Source organism: Mercenaria mercenaria, chromosome 14 (assembly GCF_021730395.1).
Source record: "Mercenaria mercenaria strain notata chromosome 14, MADL_Memer_1, whole genome shotgun sequence".
Lineage (NCBI taxonomy): Eukaryota > Metazoa > Mollusca > Bivalvia > Venerida > Veneridae > Mercenaria > Mercenaria mercenaria.
Window position 1 is genome coordinate 38,063,079 of NC_069374.1, and position 12,072 is coordinate 38,075,150.

General features: G+C 37.0%; 1 protein-coding gene across 5 annotated transcripts in view; it reads right to left on the minus strand.

Annotated features, from left to right (window-relative positions):
• Nucleotides 1–12,072, minus strand: part of LOC123527326 (uncharacterized) — a 63,857-nt gene that overhangs the window by 18,124 nt on the left and 33,661 nt on the right. For 4 of the 5 annotated variants that reach the window (XM_053523289.1, XM_053523285.1, XM_053523286.1 and 1 more), the window contains exons 5-7: nucleotides 11,055–11,292; nucleotides 7,065–7,226; nucleotides 6,145–6,261 (exon numbers count right to left, since the gene is read on the minus strand). In XM_053523289.1, coding sequence (XP_053379264.1) covers nucleotides 6,145–6,261; nucleotides 7,065–7,226; nucleotides 11,055–11,292 — 517 coding nt within the window. The remainder of the gene's footprint in view (nucleotides 1–6,144; nucleotides 6,262–7,064; nucleotides 7,227–11,054; nucleotides 11,293–12,072) is intronic. The other variant, XM_053523288.1, reaches the window with a different exon arrangement.

Sequence of the window (12,072 nt, forward strand, 5' to 3'; positions counted from 1 at the left end):
GGGCATTTGTCACCAATAGTGGCAGCTCTTGTTTTTCATTATTATTATAAGAAACTTTAAGTTTATTTACTTCTTTAATTTAACCAGTTACCCATCAATTACCACTACCTAAAAACTGCCTATAACTATATGTTTAAACTGTCAATCTTATTTCAGAAACGTTTGGAATGTATCACGATCATTAAACTGGGCTATTTTCAAAATTTATGTTCCATGTTGATTGTACAGAAAATCGTCACAATTTACAATAGCAGATTAATGATTAATCTGGAGGAAATTTGTGTTGTTTGTATTTTTTTTTTTTTGCAATTATATCATTGTCATTATTTTTCATTGTAAAATAAAATGCCCTGTTTCATGAAGAATTCTCCTATACGGACGAGGTTGCCCGTATTATTGTTTGTTTTGGGTTTAACGCCGTTTTTCAACCGTATTTCAGTCATGTAACGGCGGGCAGTTAACCTAACCAGTGTTCCTGGATTCTGTACCAGTACAAACCTGTTCTCCGCAAGTAACTGCCAACTTCCCCACATGAATCAGAGGTGGAGAACTAATGATTTCAGACACAATGTCGTTTATCAAATAGTCACGAAGAACATACGCCCCGCCCGAGGTTCGAACTCACGAACCTGCGATCCATAGACCAACGCTCTCTCTACTGAGTTGCCCGTATTAACGCACAGACAAATATCAAGACCTTCTTAGAATTGAATGTTTAAACTACACAGTAAAGTGATGTTTAGATCAATTTTCAAGATATGTAAAACTGATCGGAAATTTCTCACTTAAAACATACTTATTTTTTGAAACAAGTGATACGTTATTTACGGAGTCAGTCACGCGTTCACCTTACATGACAGGCACGGATTTCTCATGATTCGCTTACGCATAACTTTAAATTTAATCTCTGATAAGTCGGAAGTGTGTCGACAATCTGGCTCAGTGGTTAGAGCATTGGACTATCATCCGAGCGACTCGGTTTCGATTCCCGCTACAGGCACCTGAGATTTTTCGTCATTTTCGTGTATAAAGTAGAGGTAAGAAATGTCTGGAAATTCTTATAGACTTAATAGACCTCATCGGAACAAACAAGCCGGTAGGTAAGGAAATATACTTGATTTTACAGGTTGTATTAGTTGTAAGCAAGAGCTCCGCAAATCGGGACAATATACACCCGAATATCCAGATCAGTGGGAGAGGAGGTAAAATATAACGATTTTTGTGTCGTGGAAGGGGCGTATGTAATGTAGCGGTTTGTGAGGGTTGAGGATTTTTATGCGGCGGCGGTGATGGAATACTATGACATAAGAAATATAAGAAAGAATGCTTAAATTGATTTTTTGCGGGCGAGTGATAATGAGTGAGTGAGGGAGGAGTATTGTGGATTGTTGTACTTCTCAAATTGTCTCATTGCCACGGTATAGGACTTGATTATTAAAACGGGGAGAAAATGTGCAGGCGGCCGGTGTAATGAAGTATTTCGACCCCCATAGAATAACGACCCCCCGGTCATTATTCTATAGAAAATGTGACTCCTTTCCTGTAAAATATTGACTCCCCTTATAGAAAACTGACTCCCTTTGAAAACTCTATAGAATAACGACCCCCGGTCATTATTCTATAGAAAAACTGACCCCTCCAAGTAAAATACTGACTCTCTAAAGATGACTCCCTTCGAATCTCATAGAATAACGACCCCGGTTATTATTCTATAGAAAAAGTGACTCCTTCCATGTAAAATACTCACTGCCGAAATTACTACATCCGAACTCTCATACAATATCGATTCCCGGACATTATTCTGTTTAAAGAAGTTACTCTTTCCGTGTAAAACACCGGCTCCTAAAAAGACTTTCGACGATAATATCTTTAAAAAGTGATCCCCACCAAACCTAACGGACAATTTTACTAGATCTACAACTCTAATACCCTCCATTGCCAATAGTTAACATTTTGATTGTACTACTACTTCTGGTGCCGCTACTTCTATTGCTATTACTACATGTACTTCTTCTCTACTACTACTACTACTACTACTTCTACTACTACTACTACAACTGCTACTACTGATACTACTATATCTGCTTCCACTACTACGTCTTGTACATCTACCTCTTCTTCTCCTGCTGCTGTTGTTGCTGTCACTTATTCCTCAGTTGCTGCTCCTGCTACTACTACTGCAACTGCCACTACCACTGCCACTACTACTACTACTACTTTCTATTGTTGCCGCTACCGTACTTTACTGCCACTGCTAAGTATTGCAACTTTTATTAATACTAAGTTCTATGCTAGCAGTTTCTTGTGCAGTTTTCTTCTGAAGAATTACTTCATACCGAAGTTTGCAGGGATTATTGACACTGGTGTGTTTTGTGAACGTATTGTGAATTGTTATTTTCCTGAAAAGAATGTATACACCAAGATACAGCGTCTAGAAATAGAATCCCTTTTCCCGTTGCGGAATGCTCTGATTTCTGTGTCAAGTGATGGTACCCCCGTGTGGGGGCATAAAATGCAGCAATTAGGCCTTAGATACATGAGTTATCACTAAATTTGACCAAATGACCGGGGGTCGCTTTTTTTTATCGGAGTCAATATTCTTCGTGAGGTTCAGTTTACTTCACGTGGGGGAGTCATAGTACTATGATCTGGAGGTCATAATACTATGACCGGGGGGGGGGGTCACCTTTTCTATAGAATAATGACCGGGGGTCATTATTCTATGGGGGTCGAAATACTTCATTACATTACACCGGCTAGCTCGTACGGTATTACGAGACTCCTGGTTAGAGATCCGGTCTGACTACACATTTTTCTCACCCTGTGACATTTCGATCCCAACATTGGACCGTGACTGTATAAACTCCGAGATTATGTTCACCTTAATCTCTGTCCCATTTTTCCCAAGTTTTGAGGTCGAATTTCATATAGCGGAAGAGTATATCACAGTACGGGACTTTTAAAATTATCAAAACGGGGAGAAAATGTTTAAGTGACCGGCTAGCTCAGTCAGTAGAGTAACGGTATTCCGATGCCCCGGGTGGTCCCGGTCTGGATGCACATTTTACTCACCTTATGACACTATCACCACCCCACTACATTCCGTTGGATACTTTTAAAGGCTCTGGACATAAAGTAAAAGAACACATTTGACTTTTCTATGTCCTTGCCCTTTGACATGCTGACCTGATTCATGTGCAATGCACATCGTTTTCTTGCCACCTACATATGTGCCATGATTGAAGTCAATACCTTGAACGGTTATCAAGAAATGCTTCGGACATAAAATATGACAGACAAGTTTGACCTTTGGACTCCATTTGTGACCTTGACATTTGACCTATCCATCCAATGCTTTCTTGCGCTCCACACATTGTCTTATCCACCTACCTTTATGCTAAGTTTAAAGTCAACACCTTGAATAGTTAGTGAGTTAGTAGTGCCATCCGTACACGAAACATGGTGACAAATTTTACCTTTGAAATCCATTTGTGATCATAACCTTTGACCGTCGGACTTAGTTCATGCACATCGCTTTATCACAATTTAAACATGTGCCAGATTACTTCCTTAAACTGTCACATTGTTTTCTCGCCAGTTTTCTATATGCCAAGTTTAAAGTCAGTACCTTCAACAGCCAGTAAGTTATCAATCGGACACGACATATAGGGACAATTTGACCTTTGAGCTCCATTTGAAACATTTACCTTTGACCCACTGACCTGGGTAATGCACATCGTCTCATCGCCTCCTTCCTATATGCAAAGTTTAAAGTCAATAACTTGATTATTGAGTTATGCTTCGGACAGAAAGACGCTCGAGTCATTACATAATACGTCTGTTTTCCAAAACGGGCAGATAATTATACAAAACATACAGATAAACTGATAATATACATGTAACAAGCTGAAACCATAAGATTATGGACACCAGGGCCCATTTGTTCGAAACTCTAACAGGCGATTAAACTTACGGTTGAATAACTTTTAGGGTTGTTTTTTTTCGGAATTTCAGAAAACAAATGTACACATAAGCCCAATTATTACATACACATTTCTTTTCCCCGTTAAATTACACTGGTACCGGAAACGTCAATATTTTTCCATACACTGACGCCTGAATTTCATATCGGGTGCGTGACGTAATTCAGTGTGTGTTGTTGCACTATTTTTTCTATTTAGTTCAGTATTGTCAATTCTATTCAGGCTATTTCATAAATTTATGATATTTACATTATATTTATACGTGTAGAAGCGTATGTAATAAAAAGGTTATTAACTTTGCATCGGGAAATATGCACTCGTTCTTCAGCGGAGGAATATTGCGCTCCTAAAGTCGCGCAATATTTCCGCTGAAGAACTCGTGCATATTTCCCGATACAAAGCTAATAACCTATAAATGTTCTGCACGGCTTTAGAAGTGTAATAACTTTTTCAAATTTTGACCAATTGTCCTAAAACCGGTTTTATTTTAATTCCTACACAAATCTACAAATAACTGTTCTGAAAATTCATGTGAGCGACAATGTCTCGGTTGAGTGGTCATGGTGAGCACGAATTTCACGTTCAATGTACAACGTGTAGATTCACAATGTAATTTTGAGGTTTTCTGCTTTGCTTATCTTGCTTTGACTAAACCTGACTCGTCATTCGCCAGTGCATATCTTTAATTTATCTTGACGTTAACGTCACAATGAAACTCTCAAATGAGGAACGTATGCGCGCTATAGGCCAGTTGTAAGGTGGGATCAGTGCGGCGCAAGTTGCAAGAAACTTTGGAGTTCACGAACATACCATTCGTCGTCTAAGACAACGATACGGCGTTACCGGGAGAGTAAACGACCGTCAACGTACAGGATGTCCACGTGAAACTACACGTCAGCAGGACAGGTGGATAGTTTTAACTTCTACGAAGACGTTTTACAGTTCCTATTCATACTGCTAGGATCACGCCAGGCAGGGCCCGTCGTCATGTGAGCGCGCGTACGATTCGGCGTCGTCTACGGGAAATTGGAGTACGTGCAAGACGTCCATATTGCGGCACCCGTTTGACACCTAAGCACCGCCGGAATCGTAATGACTTTGCCAGACGTCATCAAAGATGGCCATTACAATGTTGGCGTCACATCCTATTTACCGACGAGTGCAAATTTCAGATTGATTTCAACGACCGACGTCAGCACGTTTACCGACGTCGTAATGAGAGGTTCGCCGATGCCTGTGTCATGGAACGAGATCGTTTCGGTGGCCAAAGTACAATGGTATGGGCTGGATTTACGTACCATGGGAAAACACGTTTGGTTTTCTTGGATAACGTTAACCCCGGAGCTAGACGACGTGGCATAACAACTCAGCGTTTCGTCGATGAAGTTTTACGTCATGTTGTCGTCCCATACATGCGGCGGAATCCTGGACTCGTTCTACAACAATATAATGCACCTTCCCATTCAGCGAGGTTGACAAGAAATTTCCTGGGTCAAAATAACATCGACTTTATTGATCCATGGCCTGCCATGAGCCCGGACTTGAACCCATTAGAGCAAGTCTGGGCGTACCTGAAGCTTAAACTCCGTGACAACAATCTCCATAATGCAGCAGAATTAAGGATTTTTCTCCAGCGTGAATGGGCTGCTTTGGATCAGCGATTCTTGCAGACACTCGTTTCTTCAATGAGAAGAAGCTGTACAGCCGTATGCAATGCAGGCGGTAGATATATGCGTTATTAGCGGGGTACTTGTACTTGAAATGTACTGATGTACTTGAAATTGAAGTGATAAACTGATTTTGGTAGTAGTATTAACAAAAGCTGCATAAAATGTTTTTAATGGATAAAATTGGTTCCAATTTGGGATTATTGTGTGAAAATGAATTCCTTTGGGTATCAAATTAAAATACGGGTAAAACAGATACGTTAATTTAATTTATTTTATTTTACTTTTTATGCACCGTGCAGAACTTATGGCCTTAAGTGTATAAGGTAAGAATTATGAACACTGAAAAATCTTTACAATAAAATCAAAATATCATACTATTGTTTCCCACCAAGTCTAGTGTTTTGAATCAAAATTCAGCAGGCGGTTAAAGTTTCAAGCAACCGGGTCCTGAGCATAATGTTGAATATTAAACCTAAGTAAAGAGAGCTAACCTTGATACACGTCTCTGTAAAACTCCTTCCAGGTAATGTATATTGGTATCAGTCCAAAAACTGGAATACTCCCCAAAATAGTCATACCGATCCTTTTGGAAATTTCAGAATCTCCGTCTGCAATGACAGGTAAATGTTTTGATAGACAGAGTATATTTATGCTTGTGGAATGACATTATATCATAGAAAGTTCTGCAAACAATTTGCGCTAGATGAATAATTTATGCATAAACTGCTTTGACTTCCAACATACTTTTGGATAAATTTGCCTAGAAAACATAGTGCAAGTATATGAACATTTCTGCAACAAATGAACTTGAGATTGTAAACAAAGATGCAATATCTATTTCAAGAGTGCTTCAATTCAAAATTATTTACGACGACGTCGGATTTGTTTCCAGATGCGGATAAATAGCGCCCAAAATAATGTGGGATATAAGTGTTAACTGTTCCATGAACATCTATGATAATATTGTTTTACTTTCCCGGCTGACTTAAGAAAAATGCCCAATAACTTAGATTAAAAATGTTTAAAATATATATTGTTTACATATAAAGTACTTCGAAGCGCTAAACATAATCACATGCGGTCGATTAAACGCCTGATCAGAGGAAAAAAGTGCCACAGTCATTTAATGTAAAAGTTGCCCTTTTTAGACCACCGCGTTCTAATCCTTATAATATTGATTTGATACGGAAAATGCTTAATTATGGTTTCGTTTTTGATGGACTGATGAACTTTTTTTCATCACGCAGGACTGATAAATGAAACATATAAAGAAATGAGTGATGTGTATAACATTGCGAATTAACAGTAAATTAACAGTAATCGATTCTTTAGTTTCAATAACCTGCATCAGAATTTGGGGTTGGTTCTCTTAACAGCCAAATGTAACTTGCAGTAAATCAATGTACTATACCTGATGCTCTGCTAAGTATGCTATGTATCTTGCACTGGAGAAAACACATAATTACGAGTTGTACAAGGAATAACGTGATCAGTATTACAATGACCATGATAAGCACAAGGTCTAATGCTGGTTTGTCATCCTTAGATCCACCATATGAAGGTGTGCTTTTATCTGTAAGGATATAATTGTCTCTGTGATAAGATAACCCATAAAAGTATGGTAACAGCAGCTGGTAAACTATTCATCTGTGCATATTTATCATGCAACTAGCACTAATGAGCCAAATGAAATCGTAATTTTACACTTTTACCCATAAAACCAGAAGTACAGACAGAACATATCAATAAGGGTCCTGACAACATGAAGACGTGTAAAGTGTATACACAAAGAGTTTTTAAGAATGTTATATGCAAACAAATATACTTTGTGAAGTTTGAGTTTAAAATACCCCTGTAAACATGAAGTCATTGGGCCAACGACGGAAAACCGTCAAAGGATAATCGTTGTTGGGCCACTGTTGGCCCAACAATGATTAATAAATATTGTAAATACAGCTGTTGGGCCAACGTTGAACCAACTTTAAATTTTAGTCACATATATCTCTGCATTGGCCCAATATTGATTTACAGGGAAAGACTTACACAGAGAAAACATCGTTGGCCCAACGTTGGCCCAACGTTGGTCCATTAGAAAAAGTAATATAATATTTGTATATTTTACAGGTCACTGTTTTATCACAACCCCCCACAAGTAAACACAGGTTGTGCAGGTGTAACATGCAATATTTAATTAATTATTAAACACTTTTCTGCACCAGTTCGTAATCAGTTAAATTTGGGCTAATTAAACTAAAAACTTATCTGCAGCCGTAATGATATTTTGAACTACATGTATTTAAAATCCACTACCTTAAAAAAATGTGAAGAAGTATTGAAAAAAAAGCCTTACTAACTCTATAACAAATATCTAATTTTATACAATCATAAAATGTTTACAATAAATCTGTTGAATATCCCAGAACATGAACTCTCGTTAACCCGAGTTATGTAAGAAATCCCAGAAAATGTGGTTAATTTTACTCTCTAGGCCAGCTTTCTAGCTTTATAGACATGTGAAGTAAAGGAAACTATTATACATGTGATAGGTCTAGATTTAACAAAAACCAGGTCTTCCAGCTATAAACTGTAAGTAGAAGTTTATTTTTTTGAAATATTTTTTGATAAAGTTCTTATACAGAATTTTTTTTATATCCTGTATGCATGTTATATCCATATGACTTGAACGTATGTTAAATACTTATATCTAATGCTGGCGGATGGCACTTGTGTTGAGTATTGAATTCTGTAAATAAAATAACTCAGTTTCTTGTTAATTCTAACATATTTTTGTCGGTAAAATACAGACAAAAATTTATTTCATACATTTTACGCAAGTTTATGTCCAGAGGTTTATGTGCATTTTTTAGTTATTGTTATCAATTTGACGTTGATGGTTTAATCAACATTATGATTTTTTGTTTTTTACAGGATGCTGTTCAAGGGAGTAATAATGGGGTGCCTAGCACTGTGGTGCACAGGAAAAAATAAAAATATAAAAAGCTGCAACTTCAGTGAGAAAAGAAAACAAACAAACAGCACTTGGATATATAATGAGTAAATATACAGACAGTAATTCACTTCAGTAGGATTTAATTAGTGACTGAAATAAGAAAAATATTTAGATTTATAAAAGGCTGGAATCAATATTTTACATGTTGTAGTGATGAAATATTCTGTTATATTTTTTTATGAAAATTGCAAATAAACTTTAAATAAATATTAGATTTCTTTTTGTTAAATGTTAACAAAATCACAACTATTTGAAAATAAAACATGTATTAAACAATGCTAGTTTTAGCCTTCTTTCAATTTCGTTATCGTTGGGATAGCGTTGGCATCCATCTTTGGTCAACAAAGAAACAGAGTTGGCCTAACGTTGGACCAACCGTAATAGACGAAAAAATGCTGTTGGCCCAATGGAGGGCCAACGATGAGTGTAGGATATCAGTTGATAGACCAATGGAGGGCCAACGATGAGTTTAGGATACCTGTCGTTGGGCCAACAGTGTACCAACCGTTGGGCCAACGTGGCGCCAATTAGCAAAATGGCGTTGGGCCAACGATGATAGACGAAATAATGCTGTTGGCCAATGGAGGGCCAACGATGAGTGTAGGATATCAGTTGTTGGCCCAATGGAGGGCCAACGGTGAGTGTAGGATACCAGTCGTTGGGCCAACGGTGTACCAACCGTTGGGCCAACGTTGCGCCAATTAGCAAAATGGCGTTGGACCAACGTCGGGAATCTTCGTTGGGCCAACGAAGAGTCTGTCGTTGGCCCAACGTTGGGCCAACGCATGTCTGCTATCTGGGACGTAACCTATTTAATACAAAAAGGTACACTTCCTGCGCAAACTTATACGACCATGTTATGCTATTACTCATGAATGTCATCCTATGGGAACAATAAAACAGAACACGATTTAATAACTTTATATAAATACTTTGAATACTGTTTGATTTAAAACATAGAGCGGATGTGGGTATTTCCGAACAGTTAAGTAATAAAGTTGAATGTTCGGAAATACCCACTTATACTGCCATTAAAAAACAACTTATTTATAAAGTAATTCCAACTGATTTAGCGTGTATAATTCCGAACTATATACGTATATAGATATTGTCAGTACAGTGTATTGAATATATTACCTTTTGAACGGGTATTTCCGAACAGTGGAGGCTATTCCGAACAATAGGGGCGCTAATTCGGAACAGTCCCAACTTTTTAAAAAATAGAACGTTTGTTTGTATACAATGATAAACATACACATTCTTTACAGTATTACTTGCATTTTTAACTAAGGAACTTTATAAAACAAAACATATAACTCGTATTCACAGGGTATCTGTATCTAAACCGAAATTTGCAGAAGCACAGCACAACATCTTGACAAATTTCTACATGATTAATGTCCAAAACGTTGAATAGGGTATTAACATTCTTATACATGGTGCAATGTGCAGTGTTATAACAGTTCAAAATGTCTTAGAACCTGTGTTTAATTTAACAGTATTTGCATTCAAACGGAAATTTGTCTGTATCGCCCAATAACTCATCTGCTACACATTTAAGGTGAAATCTACGCCCACAATTGGTGCATGTACGTTTTTTCACATGCGTGCCAGTTACGTGGACCTTGTCGTGCAGAGTTGTCTTTGGCACCCAAAATTCGCTTGCAACTCTTGACAAGCTCATGTTATTGATATAGATAAAAAGAGCTTTAAAATAACAAAAACGGTCATACACAGACGTGTGTAACTACTAAAGTATTATATGTCTTGAATGGCTCTCCGGTCAATAGTTGAACAATTTTGACTACTGGCCGGCAGCCATATTACAGGGCATTAGATATTAATTTTGAATATTTTGTCTTATTAGCCAGGTAAATATGTGTTGAATATAGACCAGTCATAAAGCACACATTATGGACAGGCAATTTATATTAAGGGCCATGTAAAATTTCCTTTTTTTAATTCAAATCAAAGGAACCATAATGCCTAACATAGCTGCAGGTCTAATCTTTAAGTTTGGTTTAACATATTTATTTATAAAGTGGCCTGGTAATCAACATGAACGGGACGTTCCACGATTTTTTTCAATGAAAAATTTCGTTGTGTAGTTTAGAGACACTTGTATTCCAAAAATAGAAAATATTGTTTTAATTTGAATACCTAGACACAACTATGTATTATTTAATATGCATACATATGTGTGAGACGGAAGGAAAAGGCCGTATGTGTATTATATCATGGTAATGTAATAACACTTTATATGAACTTATATATTATGTTATATGCTTCCGAGAAATCTACCGTTACCTATTATCTTTTATGTATATTTTATGAAAACATTTTTCCATTTAAAAATGATGTTTATTTTAAGACGTATAAAAGTTAACCTACCTTTGTCCTTGACTTTATAACGTCTTCCAGTTGAATGTAATGTAGAGGGCATATTTGGTGCACCGTTGTACTTAACGATAACATAAATGTAATATTCATCTCCATCATCGAAAACATCAAAAACTACAGTGTTATTGAAATGTGATGCTGTGCAACTTGGCGTTTCTTTACAATCAAAAATTACTGTGCTTTCATTCTTTTTTGATGTAAATGGCTCTGACTCTAGAGTCGTGTTATACTGCAAATTGTAAGAAAATTATCAAATTATCTTAATACATTTGTGATGATTTATTCTTTTTAAACCTAGTTAGAAGCATTTAAAAAGTGATAATTAAAATCTTCAAATGCCTATAATTCAATACCTTTTTAGTCAGTAACCATCCATTCATGTTTAGGTGGCGGTTATAAAGGATAAAGTATAAAGTAAAACGACCTTGAAAACGATCTTACAGACTGTATTTGTTAAAATTACAATAAGCAGTTTGTGCCATTTTTTTTTGCTTCTATATCTGGCTGCCCCGTAAAGGGAATCATATATTCTTGCACACCGGACCGGAGTTCCCGGTTATTTTACCCATGTCGGTGTTATGAAGTATTTCGACCCCCATAGAATAACGACCCCCCGGTCATTATTCTATAGAAAATATGACTCCTTTCCTGTAAAATATTGACTCCCCTTATAAAAAACTGACTCCCTTTGAAAACTCTATAGAATAACGACCCCCCGGTCATTATTCTATAGAAAAACTGACCCCTCCAACTAAAATACTGACTCCCTAAAGATGACTCCCTTCGAATCTCATAGAATAACGACCCCGATTATTATTCTATAGAAAAAGTGACTCCTTCCATGTAAAATACTCACTGCCGAAATTACTACATTCGTACTCTCATACAATATCGATTCCCGGACATTATTCTATTTAAAAAAAGTTACTCTTTCCGTGTAAAACACCGGCCCCTAAAAAGACTTTCGACTATAATATCTATTAAAAAGTGGTCCCCACCAAACCTAACG